Consider the following 20,985-nt stretch of genomic DNA (forward strand, 5'->3'; position numbering starts at 1 on the left):
TCTTCCTCTTAATGATAAATTGCGTTGCAACCATTGATTAATTTTTTCTGAGTTTTGTGAGTAATCAAATTAAAACTCAAGTTGCACATAGTCTCTTCATCTGTGGAAATATTAATTTGTGCTCACCTCAGTTGGATGGGTCAAATGCAGATAATGAATTTCACCTCACTTAGATGGGCGCGAGAATCAGTGGTACTTTAACCTTTAACCTTAACTCCACAGACAAAATAATATTTAATATATTGTATGTTACAATTTGTAACATTACACAGGTTTCTGGTATCATCACTCTACGTACACTGTCTCTCGCCCAGAGACGGCTGGCGTAGGCTTCCAGCGAGCCTGCGACCCTGGTGAGGAGAAGCGGTTTGGAGGAAACAGTACACAAAAAATTGATCAATTTGCATCCCGAGGAGAGGATTTAGGCATAAAAATATTTTTTCTTGTGTGAGTGTACGTGCCACATAACTGCGTGCCTGTGCGTGGTTGCTTGAGTCACACAGAGCGATGCCTCTTGCAGTTGCTGATCCCTTCTCACGCATGCATTTTCTTCACATCCGCATTACACCTGGTTTCAATTCAATGTTGATTTGTTTTCACTTTTTAGGGCAAAAAAAAAAAACAGTATAGTATAAAAGGAAAACATGTTTTTATTTATTTTTTGTCTTTGGAAAATCTCTACCCTTTTGGATAGGTTGTTGCAATTTTGATAAATACAGTATATAGTCTACAACAAGCCTTTTTTGATTTGTTTGCCTTTGGGCATATAGTTGTTCCGATATTCATATTTCAAATCATGTCAGATTATTTTGGAACACCCTTATATTCCATCAAACTGTTTTGGTGATTCACTCTTATCTAGTGTAGTTCGTTTGTTGTCATGCACCTTAATTAATCAAGTCAATTAGTCAACCAATGTGGGCATGTTCCAACTCACTGCTTTGGGCTCTCCCCCTTGTGATTTGTAAGATGAACTTGGCCACCTGACAATGAAATCCTTCCTCCTCTCAACGCCATTCTTGGCTAAATGGTTCCTCTCTACTAGACTTTGCACCACCTTAAACTTCGGAGTGCCCACTCCTCCCGTCTTCTGCACTTTGGCAAGGTAGTTTGAAAGCAAACACGGCTCCTGAGTGGGGCCAGACACCAAATTAGAGCCTCACACTGTGTGCCTTCTATGTCAGGTTCTTTTTTGTAGTTCTCGCCTGGTCAGCGCGTGCAGACATGGTCAGTGGTCTTTGTGTTGTTTGTGTTCTGCTTTAATGCGCCTTTTTGTATTCATCTGAGATGCGAGCTCTTTATACTAATATCTGAAATCTATATTAACATGCATGTCTTGTCTTTGGGTTATGCTCTCTCTAGTCACATCGCAAATTTCACGCACCGCGCCATGGACACTTGGGCTTTCTCCCTCGCAAACGGGGCAAGCGACACAGGGGCAGAGTGCGTACGTGGCCTAAAGATGACCCCAGCAAGCCTGTGCACCTCGCTGCCTTCTTGGGATACAAGGCTGGCATGACCCACACCCTCAGAGAGGTGCACCGCGTTGGTCTCAGTATGTACATAAAGCACAGTGGAGCATGTGGAATTTTTTTTTAGGAATAGCAATTCACATTGTAAAAATGTATGCGTGCATTCTTTAGAAATGCCTACCTACCTACTAACCTAGCTATGATCATCCAATCCACCTTTTTTCCGCCCCCAATCTACCTAATAAATCTCACTAAATGACCCACGTACCTACCGTGGATATAAGAAGTCTACACATTCAAATGCTAGGAAAAGCTCAGCTGGTCTAAATTTTGGGTTAAACAATACACTTTTACACAGATATTTCTCCAATTAAATTGCACAATTAAAAGTTACATTCAGGTCATTAAAAGCATTTTAGAAAGTATTTTCTCTCTCTTATGTTTACATCAATAAAACTGGCGTTTGAACAGGGGAGGGTAGATTTATTGAAAGTTCAATCCCGGGTAGTATGGAGTCTGTGGCTGGCTTGGTTCCAGGTGAAGACTGGAGGGCCCTTCTCCTCATCAGCGATCATGTACCTCGACTGATGCCATCACCTACTGTGTGAGTGGTGCTCTCAGCTAAATTAACCTTAAAAGGGGAAGCCAACTCAAAATATTTCTATACAATAATGTGTTCTAGGCACCCTCACTATTGTAAACATGACATTTTGATTGATATTGCATTTGTGGAACATTAACTAAATCTCAGGGGGTGGCCATTTTGTCGCGTGCTGTTGACTGAAAATAATATCAGTTGCTCAGGTAACGACTAAATCATGGCTCACCTATCAGCTTTTGGTCATGTGATGTTAGCAAGATGATCAGTGATTTGTTGTTACCTTCACCCCATTCAACTGTGATGTCATTTTTAGTCGACACCAACTGACAAAATGGCCGACAAAATGGATAAAGTCATGTCAAGTCAAGTCATATTTATTTAGACAGGTGAATTTTGCTGCTTAACTCATATTGCACACTTTGAAAAGTCACAGTTCTATTTCCTACACAGAGCAAACCAAGCGGGAAGAAGTGGAGGCGGTTACCATCATTGAGACCCCCCCACTCATGGTGGTCGGAGTGGTGGGCTACATCCGCACCGCGCGAGGTCTACGTGCCCTCAAGACCATCTTTGCTGAGCATCTCAGTGACGAGTGCAAGCGCAGATTCTACAAAAACTGGTGTGTGGGATGTGACCGCCGCAAAAGTAGGTACACTACACCTGCACAACCCTGTGCATGTTTTCATTTGTTTCAGGCACAAGAGTAAGAAGAAGGCTTTCACTAAATACAGTAAAAAGTGGCAAGATGAGGCAGGAAAGAAATCGCTGGACAAGGATTTTACTCTGATGAAAAAATATTGTTCAGTCATTCGGGTTATTGTTCACTCTCAGGTAAGAGAATGTTTCCTGACGACCTTTAGATGCTAACCATGTAGATTGCTATTCTAAACGCTACATCTAGCCGTCACTGTGGTAAAAGGGCAACATCCACCTGACCACATGCAATAGAGGGATTAGATGTCACATCTCCCGGCTACTTTGTACAAACCAAGTCTGTCCGTGTGAGCGGCTGCTGTTTCAAATGACAAGTTTAAAAATAGTTTTTAGAGCAGAACTTGTCAGACTTTGCCAGGGGAAAACCTTCATTTTGGCAGCCAACAAGGTGAAGGTGGTAAGCCAAGACCATTTATAACAGTGTGTGAAAGCTTCAGCTTGGTAACACGATCAATATGCACTTCTAAGAAGTGATGTGATTTCATGCTTGTATTAGGGATGTAAGAGATATCCAAACATCACAATACGATATTATCACGATATGAAGGTCACGATACGATAATTATCACGATATTGTGGGGGCGTTAGCGATATGTAATAAACATCACAATATTGTAAAAAAAGAGCTCATACTAAAAAAAAAAGCACAATATTGTACTTTTGTATATAACAGCAATGCATATAAACCACCTACAATCTCTAATAACAATATTGAGGCTCTTACTTGCTAATGCACACATTGATCGCTTCACAAGCAAATTAGGTTCCCCTTCATCTGACAATTAACATAGATTTTAAACATAGAAGGCCAAAACATCCCAAATGAAAATTGAATTGCACTAATAAAATAGGCTACTAGAGGGTGCTAGAAATGCACAAATGGAAATCAACCTGACTGTTTTTACAGATGTGTTCCTTTTAAATATTGTGAACATGACGACGACGATATTGTGGCTGTTTTAATATCACGATATCACGATATTGTCCTCATCATCCCTAGCTATTATCATTGCGAGTTCAAACATGATCCTGTGAGATGAAGTGTGTCTTGACTTCTCACTACACAGTTCTACATTCTACTTCACTGGGCTTCTAACTCATTTTCAGATGCGATTGCTGCCCATAAAGCAGAAGAAGGCTCACGTCTTGGAGGTGCAGTTAAACGGGGGGAGCATTTCGGAAAAGGTGGACTGGGCCAAAGAGCGTCTGGAGCAAGCTGTACCCGTGTCCTCTGTTTTCCAGCAGGATGAGTTGATTGATATCATTGGGGTTACAAAGGGTCACGGCTTTAAAGGTTAGATGCCAGTCATCCAGAAGAAACAAATATTTCACTATGATGTCACATCCACTTCCGGGTGGCAGAAGCTTTAGTAATGTCAAATGGCACCAGAGGAAATGGCTTGAATGATTTTAGGCTAACATTTTGAATGTGTGATATCTTGGTTGAAAATATATTAAGTGGGGGAAATAACCGTTCAAGTGGTAAATTGATTAAAAAATAGTTCTGGTGGAAATTCAGACATAGTTAGAAAAAACTGTAGATTTCCGTTCTGCCACCCTGCACCTATTGTTTAGCACAGTGGTTCTCAACTGTGGTTCTCGAGTACCCCTATCCAGCCTGTTTTCCATGTCTCCCACAAGCAACACAGGTGTTTCAAACGATTAGCTAATCAGAAAGCTCTGCATGAAGCCTGATAACGATCCTCAGCTGTGTTGGCTGGGGAGACATGGAAAACAGGTTGGATAGGGGTACTCGAAGACCGGGGTTGAGAACCAGTGGTTTAGCAAAAACAAAACAAAACAAAAAAACTCTCTCGATAAATTCATTGGCCACATGCTGATAGGTGTGACAAGCCGCTGGCACACAAAGAAGCTCCCGAGGAAAACTCACAAGGGTCTGCGCAAGGTGGCGTGCATCGGAGCATGGCATCCAGCTCGAGTGGGGTTCACCATAGCGCGGGTCGGTCAAAAGGGCTTTCACCACCGTACCGAGATCAACAAGAAGGTCTGCTTTGCGCCTGTAACCAAAACACTGGAATCATTTTTATGTATGATAAAGTTTTTTGTCTCCTGCTGTCCTCAGATTTATCGAATCGGTAGGGGCGTTCACATGCAGGATGGAAAGGTGATCCGGAATAATGCTTCCACGAACTACGACGTCAGCCAGAAAACCGTTTCCCCCATGGTATTTATTTACATTTCAAGACTGTAGATCAGCTGCATGGGGCGTCAAGCTCAATTTTGCCGTGGGTTCCCTCAGAGGACCGTTACGACTGTGAAGCTATATACAGTGGTGCCTTGAGAAACTAGTTTAATTTGTTCAATGGCTGTGCTGGTTGCTTAAAAGTTAGTACCACTGATTGTCACACCCATCTAAGTGGGGTGAATTCATTCTGTGCATTTGACCCATCCCTTGAGGAAGCAGTGAGGAGCAGCAGTGCCACACCAATTCCAATCTTTAATGCTGCGTGTTAAGCAGGGAGGCAAATTGGTTTATTTAATATTTTTAATAGTCTTTGGTATAACCTTGCCGGGGATTGAACCCACAACCACCCAGTGTCAGGGCAGAAGCTCTACCACTAGTCCACTGAGACGGTATGGTTTCACAATTGTAACGGTCCTCTGAGGGAACCCTCGTGACCATCATAAAACATCACAAATGATCTTTCCCCATTGAAATGAATGGGAATGCCATTACAGTGTTCCTTCATTTATCGCTGGTGTTACGTTCCAAAACCTACCCACGGTAATAATCCGTGCTAATTCCCCCCGTTTGGTCGTTTTGGTATGATTTTCAGTTTATTATAAATGATTTTTCATTCATCATGTCATTTTTTTCATTGACATTCATTTTTTCCTTAAAAATATGAAGCCTATTAACTGCTTCTAACATAAAACCGCAGTTCAATTGTTTCATCACCATTGTCAAGACATCACTGTACATGTATAATCAACTGATTATATATGCACAATTTTCTCTGAATTTTATCCAATTTTCTCTCACGGATCAATTTTTCCTTCCGTCAATCTGTTCCTGCCCTAATTTCTGCAGGGAGGTTTTCCTCACTACGGCGAGGTGAATAATGATTTTGTCATGGTGAAAGGTTGCGTAATCGGAGCCAAGAAACGCGTCCTCACGCTTCGAAAGGTAAGTCTCACCTTTTGAATGGCTTTCATCTGCACTCCATATGTGTATTTAATAACCATCTTCCTTCCAAGTCTTTGCTGGTGCACTCGTCTCGCAAATCGTTGGAAGCCATCGAGCTCAAGTTCATTGACACCACATCCAAGTTTGGTCACGGTCGCTTCCAGACCGCGCAGGAGAAAAGAGCTTTTATGGTCAGCGACTTCTCCCTGATTACACAACCATGTTTTGATTTCCTCTCATGTTCCCCATTGGTTCTGACTTCTGACCTGTGGCTTACCTGCAGGGCCCACAAAAGAAGGATGCATTAAAAATTCTACCAGAGCCTCAACCTGAGGTGGTGTAAAACATTTGGAGTTTTTTCCAGGATGAAGCAGTGTTTTCTGGAAGGAAGGTGAAATTCATCATGAAAAATACAAATAAAGGTTTTGAACAATTTTTTATTGAACCAAAAGGAGTCACTTATTACATTTTTGGTTTGGGTATGCAAGACAAACAATTTCAAAATTTTCCAGTAAGAATTCGACGGGTGTACTCTCAACAATATGCCAGAAGATGTCATTTGCTGTCGACTAAAGATGACATCACACATGCTCAGTCATGGCCAATCATGGCTCTGTTTGATAACGTCACATTACCAAACCCAGAAAACAGGTGAGCCGTCTGTGATTGTTCGTTATGTTTCCTATGTACCTGTAATGTCATTAGTCGACAGCAAGTGGCAAAATGTTTTATTTATTTATTTTTATTTTTTTTATTTTTTTTTACACAAAACAGAACAATGCTGTCGAACAACACAACGGAAGAAAAAGAAAACAACAACCCTACAACCACACTTTTTTTTTCCAGAGTAATTGTTTCTCTACCCTTGCCACTTGACGTAACATTGTGCATTTCCAGCGCTGAAAATTTATATTTATTTTGGATGGTCAATTGTGGAAGATGTCAGTAATTTCTTGACACTGCGATATGCAGAGATGTGTACATTCATTTATCCGAAAGTGTCACAAATAACCCGCTGCCGTGTGAAGAAATTCTTCTGTGACGTGCGTCATCTGCCTCCTGGCTGCAAACAACTGTATGTGCATCAAAAATGTAAACGTCAATATTTGTTTGTCTGGTTGCCCTTTTCCCCACGCATAAAAAAAAAAAACATGTTCGCGCTTGTCTCTTTGTTTCCGTTTAAGAAGGCGTCAAACCAAAGCATCATAATGTGATTATTGGTCTCCAAAGGGCAGTAGACCGGACGGCGAACCTCCTAATCCAGATTAGTTTTGGAGTAGTTGACAGTGCTGGTCATCCTGCTAACGTCAAAAGACAAGAGAAATCTAGTGCAAACATAATCGCATTTTGCATGTTCTTACATTAAATCAACATTTACGTTAAAAAGTAGTTAGTTAGTTTGGTGGAGTGCAATTCCTCACCAGATAGACTGGCAAAGTGCAAATTTAATTCACACGGGTGAGCGTTAAGGGGTTTTAATGAGCATTTTACTAATATAATTTCCGGTATTATTTTGAATGATGTGGGATTTTACGCCGGAAGTGCGCAGTGTTAAACCGGTTGGGTTATTGTTGTTCCTCACTAGTCACTATTACTACTGAGCGAACTTGACCAAGCGCAGGTGGAAATGTCGTTCTGTTCCTTCTACGGTCGGGAGGTATATAAAGATCATTTCAAACCAGGTGCTGTTACGACTTGGGCTACTTTACTCGAGGTTCTATCGTAATTTGTTGCCATTTAGAACTCTTTCACTTTCGACGTCAACGCTGGCGAGCTAACTGGTTAGCCAAGCTACAGTTAGGTCGCGTCGCATTAAATATTATCTGTGTGTGATGTAACATAAAAGTTGTCCTGGGTGGTGTAAGCAAAAGAAAAGTTAAACTATGAAGCATACACTTTTTTTTTTTCTTTAAACTGTGGAGGTGGCACAATCCTTACACAAGGTACTTCTCTAAACTAGATGGTCACACATGATAACTTGCAGTTGTACCCCAAATGTCGTCATTGTCCTTGCATCCGATTTCTGTGTGAGATTGTTGCCTTTGGGCACCAAGTGGGGTACACCAGGCTGGATTGATCATAGCTAGAGCACAAATGCAAACGCTACTCAGGAAAACAGGAACAGAAATTCGAAGCCCAAACCTCAGAACTGTAAGGCAGATGTGCCAACCACTATTTCACCAGATTGACGTCACCATTGTAACAGCCAAAATGATAATTCCTCAGATCGTATAACCCTAACGGGATGAACAAAGTACTGTAAAGTAATTCAGCGGCATGTCATTCCTCTCTTCTCCTGTAGGAGTTTACGCATGCGCCAAATGTGATCACCATCTTTTCTCCAGCCGCTCCAAGTTTGAGCATTCGTCTCCCTGGCCCACTTTCACGGAGACCGTTCACCAAGACAGCGTAGCCAAACGCCAGGAGAGACCCGGCGCCTTCAAGGTATGATTACAAGAAAATCACTAATAGACGTCGATTACAAAACTATCGGTGTCAAAGTACCGGTAATTGATTAATAAACAACTAATTGATCATTATGAATCAACTATTTTGGTAGTCAGTTCATCGTTTAGAGACGTGGTTTCAAAAAACAAACAAACAAACAAGTCTTCTCCTTTCAACCTCTATACTAAAATCTCTTGATTTATGTAGTCCATGGTGAAAGCAGACTGATTACATTTTGTGTTTAATCATAAGAAGTCATAATAAACATCTGCTTTTAATTGGGAAAACGGTGATCAATGTTTTTGCCTATTTCCTAATATGGACCAAACTAGTAACTTGAACAATAATCAATTTATGGGGAAAAAAAAGTATTTAATCTATTGTGAAAATTTGCGGCCATAGTATAACCTGCTATTGACATGAAGTTGAACTTGAAGCAGTGTCACAAATGTTTTTTTTAACCTAGTAGCCATTTACAGGTATTAGTACCCTGTTTCAAAAATATTTGTGAGTATATCAGTCCCTCTTGTTTGATGTTTGATTGTTGTTTGTTCGGATTTAGATTGCTTTTGCAATAAACCTTAACTCTTTGACTGCCAGGCGTTATAAAAACAAAACAAAAAAATCCACAGTGCCAGCCGCTTTTGAGCATTTTAACTCATCTTTCAAGGCAAAAAGAATATTGTTTGCCTTTACTACATATACAATGCGGCTACTCAATGAAAGATCGCATTCCATTCATTGGAATTTTACTAATCATCATGAAACGTCTTTGGCAGTCAAAGAGTTGTTAATTAAAAAAAACAAACAAACAAAAAACCTGTCTTCACTCTTCTCCTATTAGTTGATGGAATGAGCTGATTCTAAAATAATTGAAAATGAGAGCATAATAAACCACTAATGGGATTTTGTTTTACTCCAGGTGTCGTGTGGCAAGTGTGGAAATGGCCTCGGCCACGAGTTTGTCAACGATGGACCTGCCAAAGGCGTGTCTCGTTTTTGAATATTCAGCAGCTCACTGAAGTTCATCCCGAAAGGTACAGTCATAAGCCTGATTTATGCCTCTACGTTTGCACGTGCATTAATGACTGGCGTAGATCACATGATCTATGCGAGCCATGAATTTTAAGTGCCGCGTAGCTCGTGGCCGGCTGTGGCGCACATGTCGCCAATCCTTTGCACGCCGTAGATGGCGGGGCGTAGCTTGCTCGTGATTGGTCCGTTCGATGGCGTGTTCGGCTTTTTTTTTCTTTTCTTTTTCTCTCTCCCCGCCCCTACCCAGATAGTTTCCGTGAAGGCAACTGTTTGGCGGCGCAAATCGACTTCCTGCTCGGAGACCACGGCTGTACATGTGGATATGTGCGTGGGACGAGAGGCGGGAAAAAAAAATATATAAAAAAATGTGTTCGTGGCTGTTGTGTTTTGGTGAGTTTACGGCCGACACCGGGACAAATTGGCATTTAATAATTGCCACGGTGATGAGCCTAATCTCCCTCCGGCTTTGTTTCGTGTTTTTGAATTAAATTGAACTTCCTGAATTCGTCATAAAACGCAGAGGAATCTCCACTCTGTGGTGTCCCAGCTGTAGCGACAGCCCGACTTGCAGTGAAACTACAGCAGACACCAATGTGTTTTGTGATCAGTGATGTGCGGTCAGGGCAGGCAAGGTTGGCACTGCCTGACCAAGGCTGAAATGAAACGAAAATGAATTGGCTTCTTCTATTGATTTAAGTTATTTTTGCATTTCACATAGCCTACACTACCTATATAGATTTGAAAGTGACATCTGGCGATTTTCATAGCTCAATTAATAATGTCTCACGACTTCTTCTGGCCTGCAGGCAAGTGTATATGTTTCATTTTACGACTGCCTGCCTACCCAAGCCTAGAGTTCACTGCACGTCACTGATTGTGATGTGTATTGCGCACAAGTTCGAAGGCAAATGCACTAGCGGAGCTCCGCCGTAACGTCTCCGCATGAGCCTGAAGCAGAAGTATAGAACATGGAATTCCCTCTTTCTCATCGTTGAGAAATAAGTAGGTCTGGAATCCTCAACGTTTACAATCAGGAACTCGAAGCTAGAAATTAAGGGAATAGAAAATTGCCATTAATTTCATGCAATTTTAAGGAAAAATACTTTATTGGGATTTATAGGTCTTTCTTTAAAATTATGTGATTTAAGGGGGTGGGGATTTATGTACTAGCGGTATCTGTGACTACTGACTACTCAAGAGTTGAGTAACGGTATTAAAAAAAAAAAAAGTGGCATTGAACATCTACTATTGAATTGAATGGAAAAAAGGCATTTTGTGTGCGACTTGGCCAGTGGCCACCGGGGGGTGGTGTAATACCGACATAAAGACAAATGAGTTTCACAACAAACTCGGTAAGCTGCAACAATATTACCGGTAGTCACCTTTTGAAGAGGATAAAAGTATTTTGGTATTGTTGTTATATTTATATTTTGTTAAGGTAAAGTTATGGGGTTGTTTTTATTATGAGTGAGGCCTTTGTCTGTACTGATGCATACTTACAATAATAAAGGATGCATTTATTTGTTCAATAGGCCACCATTAAAACTGTGGCATGGCTTCTTATGGAGCGCAGGTCGCCATTTGACAAAACGCAGTATTTCCAGCTGGATGCCAAGAAGAGTCTACATAACGATACCATATGTTTTTGTTTCGCTTTACAGACAAGGTTGATGGACAGTAAAGTGAGCGCTCAGAATGAAGTGCCGCTTGGTTAGTCTTTTTCTGGATTCCGCTAAGTAAGTGTGGACAGCGAATGAAGTGCTCTGGGGAAAAGCCCAACTGGGGAGCACCAGAGTTCGGATGGAGTGTGACCTCACTGGACAGCAACTACAGAAAACCCCCCCCACGTTTTATCATGCAATGTTTGAGACTCAGGATAACTGCACTTACTGTAGATAACTTACAGTAGGTGCTAGTGGGAAATATTAGAAATGCTTTAATTATAATGTATTTTCACCCTTCTCACAATGTTACCCTGTAAGTTACATTCACAATGTTGCCTATATTTATATTACTAAATTGTATTAAAATATTAATGGGATCATCATAATGTGTACATTTTAACATTTAATAGTTTACTACAATCCCTTGATGAAAATAAGCAATGCTTGTTTACACTGTCATGTTAAATTATAAAATGTGTATTAAAAATAAATACATTGAACCAATCTTGTCACATTTTGTTGCGACTGCTTTGATGTGCAGTATTTCCAAGGCCTAGCATGAAGCAATTTCATGTTCTCCACATCAAGTCAACCGTTTACATTATCACCTTTTGTCATAGAAAATGTATTTTCAACAAGATTTTTGGTGGTTGTCTGTGAATGTTTGTCCATTTCTCTGGAAGATGATTTGTGAGATATGAGGATTCACTGTCACAGGCTGAGACACTGACCTTATCTCAAGTTATTCCACACCAAGTCGTCCGAAAGGACACAAAAGGGCCTTAGACTAACTAATTTGGATACATGTAATTAAAGGGAAAATGTATACCAGAATTATGTGTCATGAGTAGTGACCTTTTTTACTTGAACTCAATGTTGGGCCGACTTAAAAGTGCAATTGCTGCATTTCATCAGCAGGTGGTGCTAGACCTTAGATGGGACTTGATTGAACCCCTGCCTGTACTGTAAAATGTTGAGCAAAATTGAGTTTGTAAATGCAAATCATAAGGTACCGAACATCGTTTAGTTGATTTTATTTATCCGAAAACAGCACTTGATTGACTGCAAGGTTCTGCGGATGCACAGGTTATTATGAAATGTTTTTAATTTAAATATATTAAAATAACACGTAGGCTACTGACAGAAACGGTACACATGTAACATTTTCCTCCAGTCAGACAAGATACCGTATTTAAAGTTAATAAATCCCAGTAAATGTCAAGAGGTCTTAAATGTGGTTCCACCAGCAAATATTTCCAAGTGGACCAGTAAGCCTGCCCTTATGTTATACTTTATAGAACACAGGCTATGATGGAATTTCAAACAAAGTGAGGATGTGGGCACGTGTTCAAAAGCTCTGGCGCTGCTTAGTTTATCCGGCAGGAGCAGGTGTGGAAACACCTGTGCAGCATTAAACCAAACACTTCATTGCGTTGTAGAATGGTGACTGTGTGCCAACGTTTTCACTCAAAATTCAAACATTAATGAATGTTAAATCAATTTAGTTGAGATCTATGTAGTTTGTTCAATTATAGCCTAGCCACCTTATGCTTCACGATAATGTAAGTGAGGTTAAATTTTTAGTCTAATTTTTAGACTAAAGATTTTTAGTGTTATAATTGATAATAAATTGTCTTGGAAAGCCCATATCAGACACACAAAAAATAAAGTCTCTAAATGTCTCTCAATTATGAATAAAGTAAAGTCATGTCTTGATAAGGATTCTCTCCGTACATTATATTGTACGCTGGTCCTCCCTTACTTCACATATTGTGTGGGGTAACACCTACCAGTGTACAATAGAGCCATTAATCATATTACAAAAACGTGCTTTGAGGATTATACATAAAGTTGGATTTCTTGAACATACACACAATCTTTTTGCTCAGTTAAATTTACTAAAATTTAAAGATCTAGTTAAATTTAATACTTTGATAATCTTATACAAATGCATTTAATAAATTATTGCCAATTAATCTACAACAGTTATTTAAACTTAAAGAGTTAGTTCATAATTTGAGAGGATATGGAGAATTTATAATACTCAAATTTAGAATAAATTGCAAACGTTTTTGTGTGTCAGTATGTGGTGTGAAATATTGGAATAGTCTGGGTACTCAACATAAGCAATCCCAAAATATTTTCAGATTTAAAATGTTACATAAAAACATGGTTTGGTCACAATATGTTAGAGGACCTTGAATTTATAAATACTTGGTGTAAATGTGTCCTTGCTGCTACTGCTGCTGTTATTGTCTATTACTAAAGTTGATATGTATGTTTATGTCTTATTCTTGGAATATATAATGTATTACCATTGTTGGTATGAACCATAAGAATGTGATATCTGTTACCTATGATAATATCACCATTATTAACACTTAATAATTCAGTGTAATGGTATGCCATTATATTTTCTATATATTGATAAAAACATTTTTAAGATAGAAATACTGTAACTTGCAGGAAGTACTGTATATTTGTATTTTTATAGAGACGGGGGTGGGATTAAATAAATTTTCTTCTTCCCACTCCCTTTCAGGCAGAATCAAATTTTCCTCTCTTTTCTCTTATTTATTTATTTATTTATTTATTTATTTATTTTTTCTGTTCATATTATGAAACTACAGTATGACTTGTTGCTGCTATGTTCGACTGTACACTAATATAGGCTATCACACATAATTATTATTTTTTATTTTTTGACTTCCGAGGTGCCACTGGAATTTATACCATTTCTTCCAGCAAGTTTGTACAAATAGAACAATTTCAATCTCGAAACTGAAGTGTAAATTATGTGTGATAACAGGAGAAAGAATATCTGACTTGTCAAGGTGGAATGTGTGACATCATCATCATCATCATTTTCATTTATTTCAGGCAATAGTGTAAAAATTATGTGTGATAGCCTATATATCATACATGAACAAAGTAGATAGCACATCTTGCTGCATTATAAAATTTCCTCCTGGTAAAAAGTTTTTACTGTCCTTGACTGCTGTTCCGTGACAGTATAAAGCCACCACACCACTCCGTGTCGTGGAAACTGTAAAATACGCTAGTTTTCTTGAAACAGGATGTGTTCTTGAGGCCTATTACTACCACCCTAACCGATGAAAGCACCAAACCTTTCGAGCGGGCGCTTTTCCAAAGCCGTAGAAAGGGCTGCGTTGAAACTGGGCGTCCACAAAAGCTCATTTCAGGGCATGCTTTGGAGACTGCTGAAGCTTTATCTGTCCTTTACTAACCTGAGGTTGCTGAGCATCCCATGGGCAAGAGAATGGTATGCTTACATATAAGTTGTCAAATGCTGATGGCTTCACATGTGTCTGAATGATCTCCCAACGAAATACTAAAAAGGAAGTGTCGATTGACTTTCGGAACACCCTGTATGCTGTATTTAAAGTGTTTGACACTTCAATATGTAGTCGATAAAGAGTCGTAAGTTGATGGTTTAAGCTCGTCCTCTGCATCTTGTCCTAATTTTGCCCGTGAGCCCCCTCATTTATCCAATAATACCTTCCTTGCCACTGATTAGATGACTCTATTGTGGTTCCTTTTTAAAGTCGCGACGCACAGCTGGCACACAGACTCCTCACCGTCCTCCGGGGTGAAGTCTGGATGAAGTAGCAACAAACACAGCAGACAAAAATACAAAATTAAACCAGATGTGAGAATGACAGATGGGGAGGGGGTGCGGTGCGGGGGATGCAATTAATGTGCGCTATCTGCAGTCGAACACTCTTTCTGGCTGGCATCGGCTCAGCAGCTGCATGGCCGAGAGGAAGCAAACAGGAAGCAGGAAGTGGTAATCCTCTGATAAAAATCATGAGACCGACTTGGACTGAGAACACGTTTTTTTCCCCTTCTCTTCCGCTGGTCTCTGGGGATCATCTTGAATCTGAATCCGTAATTATGTCAAACCAGTCGAGGATTCCAGTGGGCCGAGGGCCAGCCTGGAGGTTGCCACTGAACAATACAGTACACAAGGCAGCCTGTTTTGATTGTAACATTTACGAGTAGCTCGCATCCACCCAGTTTGTTTATGAGCAGTTGCACCTGTTTCTGCTTTGAGTGCTACAGAATAACTCCACTCCAAATCAAGCTCACCGTGAGGATTAACATGCCAGAGGAAGCCAAACACCACCTCCGATGTGAAGACTGTGGTGAAAATTTCCTCCATATGGGTTTTGACTCGGCGTAATGAAGAAAAAGATAAATGAGGCTTTTGTACAGCGGGATCCTTGCTGTGGATCAAAGGAGATCACGAGGAGAGATTGAAGGTGCTCCAAGTTCTTAGTGTCTCTGTCAGGACAACACATGCTTGGAAAAGAAGACCTTTGAAAAATGAAATCATAGCAAGAGTAATTGCTGTATTTCCAGACCAAATCGATTCCTTCCATCATCCTTCTACTGTTAGCCACACACTAATTAGCAACGTAGCAAGCTGCCAACTAGCTAGCTGCTATTTTGAATTCATGTTTAGCATGACAACGGAAGTTGAACGCAATCCGTTCAGGGTATCTGGTTGATCCAAGTTGTTCAATTAAATTAAAAAAATAATTCCTTATTAATTCTTCCCCTGGCTAAACTGGCACCATTATAAAACCCTTCATACAGGCGTTCAGGTAACATTTTAATCTTCTTTACATCCAGGTTGCATTGTTTACAATTGAACAATTGTTTGAAAATACAGTCAAAAGAAATTCTAGGTTCATTAATTTGATCTATTGAAAAAAAAACAAAAAAAAACGATTTTATGAGCTTATAAACCAATAGGGTTGTATTTACTAGGGCTGGGCGAGTACCGATACCAGGTATCCGTCCGTCTCGCTGCTGATACCAGCCTTACTCTATTTTAAGGTATCCATACTCATGCTTGTGGCCATTTCATGCCCATTTATACAATTTGAGGAAGTATAGAAATAGGTAAAGCTAGTAGAAAACTGCCATTTATTTCATGCAATTTTAAAGAGAGAGTTCGGATTTTTTGACATGAATCTCTATTTCATCCTCACCTCCAGTGGTGTGCGGCCAGCACTGACTTAATCCTGACAGCGTTCTATGACACCAGTACAAACATTCAACTATTGAGTAGTCACCGATACCGCTAGTACTTTTGATACATCAAATAAAAAACAAATGATTAAAAAAAAAAACACCTTTATAACCAAACATAGACATTTCCCTTAAAGAGATAGTTCGGATTTTTTGACATGACTCTCTATTTCCTCCTCACCTCCAGTGTGTGCGATCAGCACTGACTTACCCCTGATAGCGTTCTGTGACACGAGTTCTGGTCCGGTGTTGGACGAGAGGAAAATAGTCCAGCAAGCTGGCTGGGGTCACGGAAATAAAGCGTTTTTCTTCTAAAAACTATTTGTGTTCAAAAGAGTGATACATTTGCAAACTAAACTCCTTTCTGAAAAAAAGTCAGACGCCATTACCGCCAGGCACTATTTTTCTGTTCGTTCGTATCACTGCGCGGCGCCCTGCAGACAGCTGATCTGTGCGCCTTCCGCCTTCGAAAAGACAAACAACTTGTAGATTAGTGTGCGTCTATCAGCTGTATGCGGGGCGCTGCGCAGTGATAAGAATGAACAGGAAAAATAGTGCCTGGTGTAATGGAGTCTGACTTTTTTTTCAGGAGGGAGTTTTGTGATGCAAATGTATCACTCTTTTGAACACAAATTGTTTTTAGAAGAAAAACGCTTTATTTCCGTAACCCTAGCCAACTTGCCGGACTACTGTCCTCTCGACCAACACAGGACCAGAACTCGTCTCACAGAACACTGTCAAGGGTAAGTCAGTGCTGATCGCACACACTGGAGGTGAGGATGAAATTGAGATTCATGTTAAAAAAAATCCGAACTATCTCTTTAAGGAAAATTTCTATGTTTGGTTATATAGTTTTTATTTTTATTTTATTTTATTTTTTTTTATTTTTTTTTAAATCATCTCTTTTTTTTCTTTGATGTATCAAAAGTACTAGTGGTATCGGTGACTACTCAATAGTTGAATGTTTGTACTGGCATCAGTGTGAAAAAAGTGCTATACAACATCCCTAACATTCATTACAAACACTGTAAATATAAAATTCCACCTTATTTCGAAATGAATTTGCACCTTGAGGGATTTTTATGCATTTCCACCAACGAAATGCCAAAAGCTTAAAACATAAGTGATGGGAAAAGATCCCAGCTGTGAGTGCTGCCACTTTGCAAATAAACACCATGATTCATTTGAAAGCAAGCGCATAACTTTGGCGACCTCTGCCACCTTTTTGTCACTTTTATCACATGATCACATTCCTTCTTCTGACCTCCAGCGTATTCAGTAACACAGACGTGGTTTTGAACATCACGTATGTTTGCAAATGTCTCTCACTATCTCCTCGCTCATCTGTCTCAGAGGAAGATAGCACTTCACCACGCACCCCCACATCCCCAGACCACAGCACAGGTCCACCTGAGAGCTTCAAAGTAAACTGTGGTAGCGGTATTGTTCTGGCGGATCAGGGAGACGGGCTCTTATTTTCAGGGCAGGACAAAAGTGGCTGATTGTGGGGCCCCACATGCTACCTTTTATCCTGGGCTCATCACAGACTACACAGGGATTTTGTGAGGGGCTTTAGAGGGGACCAAGATTATCCTGAAAGAAGCGCTCTTCTTTGTGCTTTTTGTCTGTCTGTGGAAGAACAATCCCTCGAGGGCCAGTTTGCTGAATATTATTGATTTTTATTTTTTAAACAGGACTACGTAAACTGTTGTTCTAAGTAAAATGGGAGGTTTGGGGCAAAAGAAGACAATAGACGTCATGAAATTGGTGTAGATCCAGATAGAAGTAGCCGGTCACATAGTTTACATAGTTTGGTCCATTGTGGAATATGCCAAATCTTTCGTACCCTTCCAGATTGACCCACCCAAGAATGATGTTTCTCACAGCTCCGCTTCAATTTTTCTGTACACTTGTGCAGGCCAAACAAATGGACTTAGTGACACATACCGTCCTCCCGCAACCCCGCCCAACCCGTCCAAATTTCAGCCACCCACTGAGCCAACCCTGTAATTTTGCTCATCCTCTCTCATCTTCTTGGGCAGTTATGCCAGAGTGGATGCCACATGAGATGCACTGCATACCTACCGCCTGGGTTAAAGAAAAAAAAAAAAAAAGTCAAGGGTGTGTTTTTGAGAAATTAGCCTTAAATATCTTGAGTGTGTGTTTGCAACAGATGTACACTTCAAGGCTTTGGCTTGGACGACCATGTTAGTACTTGGTGGTTCTTTTATGAAACTAGAAATTTCAAGTTCTGCATGCAGAAGCTGTGAATGCTGGAAATTGCTGACATTCGTTCGTTTTCCCAACCGCTTATCCTTACTAGCCATGACTGAGTCAAATTGTGACATAAATCAATGAATCAATTATTTGTAAGATGGACTTTTTTTTCTCTTTAAACATCAGCACTGCATTAAATTATAGGGTATTAAAAAACTGCTCTAAAATAATCAGTTGAAATGTATTGAATATAAACAATTACAAAAATGTAACTAAATAACAGCGCAGATTGCTGTAGATACAGGAGTGTCTCAGAAAATTAGAATATTGTGATAAAGTCCATTACTTTCTGTAATGCAATTAAATAAGCAAAAATGCCATACATTCTAGATTCATTACAAATCAACTGAAATATTGCAAGACTTATTATTTTTAATATTGCTGATTGTGCCTTACAGCTTAAGAAAACTCAAATATCCTATCTCAAAATATTAGATTATTTCCTCAGACCAAGTAAAAAAAAAAGAAGCCATAATCAGCAATATTAAAAATAATAAATCTTGCAATATTTCAGTTAATTTGTAATGAATCTAGAATGTATCTAATTGCATTACAGAAAATAATGGACTTCATCACAATATTCTAATTTTCTGAGGCAGTCCTGTATGTTTTGCTAGTTAAACAACTTTATACTGACAAACCACTTGGCACAGAAAAGTGCTGACATCATTCAAGGCAAGCACTTCGGCCCCATGCAACAAATTAGAAATCTGATTGGTGAAAAAAAACAATCCCATTGCTCATATCAATGAAATTACATGGGCCAGCAATAGTGATTCAGAAGGCTCAGGGCAGATTAGAATGACATAGCAACACAGTAGAAGCTGAAATCTGATTGGACAAAAACTCTATACATACTTGAGCACCTAATAGAAATAGACTATTAGGAATGAATTAGAATTTTGTTAAATTATTCTGTTATTTTGAAAGTTTTTAATTAGTAAATGTCTGGCCTGGCCCTGCGATTGGCTGGCAACCAGTCCAGGGTGTCCCCCGCCTACTGCCCAGAGCCAGCTGAGATAGGCGCCAGCAGCCCCCGCGACCCTTGTGAGGAATAAGCGGTCAAGAAAATGGATGGATGGATGGATGTCTGGCCTGACAAAATGAATAGCTCACGACCTGAACAAGCTGCACATTTTTCTCTTTGATTGTGTTGGCCTCCGTTGAGAAACGGCGATGTTAAAACAGGCTGAGTTAAATGAAGACCTGAGCACTCTTTCATGATTATCATCCAAAGACAAACTCGCACAAACATTCACAGTGTTATTATAATTAATGCCAGTCATAGACACTTCCTGATTGGTGTCTGGTTTTAATAGGTGCGCTTGAGCAGACGAGCTGTCCCTTTGAACATGCACAAGCACAAAAGGAAGAGCCTATTAGCAAGATTGAACCTCAAAGTGAGTGACTTGTACTCACAAATACTGGCCTGAATGTGTGTGTTTAATTGTGTGATCATCACACCTTGAGAAGGTGGAGTGAGGCTGAAAGGGGATTTCCACTCACCTGACGGCTTTATGCCCCTCGGCACCTCCTGTGCAACACACTCACATACATACATACACGCAGTACAGTACAGTACTTTAACCCACTTCCTCAGTTGTAGAGCCAAGTGAATCCCGACAGTTATCCATCATCACCTTCCCCTCGCATGTCAGAAAATCATTTGACATTTGGCGTAGATAAACTTCAGTTCTGCTCCGCTGGATTTTCTCTTTTCATTGTGTGCCAGAATGGCAAACGCACGCTCTGATCTCCTGTCAGCACTCCGTGGGAATTATTTCTCAAGCTCTCACACCCTAAGGACGCACTCATTCTGAATTAGGATGTCTTTTCATCTTCATTGTTGCGTCCACTGACAGTGAAGACATCTTGTCATGATCACGCAAAGGATTTTAGAAATTCTACACAGCCAAAATGAAAATGTATGTTTTGTTTTTTTTAAATTCCAGTGGTGGGTCAGCAACACAGACCGCCATTATGTGGCAATTTGAATTTTTATATTTGTTGCCAGACATGTTATTTGATTATTCCAAACTATCTATTCTCTTAATTTCATAGCGTTTTTCATGGCCGCACTACTTCCAGTGTCTGTATGTTGGTGCTTGATTTGTTTGATAAGATTTCAGGCTTCAGCCTAACTAATCTGCACACGACTTTCAAGATCAGTAGTGATAGCCCAAGTGACTTCAACTGTATTTACAGTACAGTGAGTACAATGGTTTGGGTTGGGGTTTTATTAGGTTTTGTCTTTGATCACTTCAGTTGTATTCTTCTTCCTGTCAGTGTCTCTCATTTAGTGTGATCACATACACCTGTGCTTGTCGTCCCACACCCTTGTGTTCAGCCAATCAGTTCCCTCAGCCTCCGTGTCCTGCCCAGGTGTCACTTGTTGTGTAATTAGTTGGCGTGTAATTATTCTCCTGTTTTTGTTTGAGTCTTTGTTGGCCCATTGTTGATTCCATGTCTTGTTGTTACCACAATTTGCCGTTTCCCTCGTCTTGCCAGTTCTTAGTTATGCTCGTTCAGTTTGTTTACATTTAGGACTTTGTTGTTTTTCATTATTTC

General features: G+C 40.0%; 2 protein-coding genes across 2 annotated transcripts; both read left to right on the forward strand.

Annotated features, from left to right (window-relative positions):
• Nucleotides 1–1,098: 1,098 nt before the first annotated feature.
• LOC144025371 (large ribosomal subunit protein uL3-like) lies at nt 1,099–6,335 on the forward strand. The gene is made up of 10 exons (XM_077531314.1): nt 1,099–1,227; nt 1,363–1,555; nt 2,524–2,692; nt 2,769–2,904; nt 3,895–4,081; nt 4,632–4,792; nt 4,871–4,972; nt 5,840–5,935; nt 6,007–6,126; nt 6,219–6,335. Exons 1-10 carry the CDS (start codon nt 1,225–1,227, stop codon nt 6,276–6,278), a joined length of 1,227 nt encoding a protein of 408 aa, XP_077387440.1. The 5' UTR covers nt 1,099–1,224; the 3' UTR covers nt 6,279–6,335.
• Nucleotides 6,336–7,450: 1,115 nt separating this feature from the next.
• On the forward strand, nt 7,451–11,255 carry msrb1a (methionine sulfoxide reductase B1a). Its single transcript, XM_077532779.1, has 4 exons — nt 7,451–7,617; nt 8,238–8,380; nt 9,306–9,420; nt 11,080–11,255. The coding sequence occupies exons 1-4, from the start codon at nt 7,563–7,565 to the stop codon at nt 11,097–11,099; spliced, it is 333 nt and encodes a 110-aa protein (XP_077388905.1). The 5' UTR covers nt 7,451–7,562; the 3' UTR covers nt 11,100–11,255.
• Nucleotides 11,256–20,985: the final 9,730 nt, after the last annotated feature.

The sequence above is a fragment of the Festucalex cinctus genome, chromosome 1 (assembly GCF_051991245.1).
Source record: "Festucalex cinctus isolate MCC-2025b chromosome 1, RoL_Fcin_1.0, whole genome shotgun sequence".
Lineage (NCBI taxonomy): Eukaryota > Metazoa > Chordata > Actinopteri > Syngnathiformes > Syngnathidae > Festucalex > Festucalex cinctus.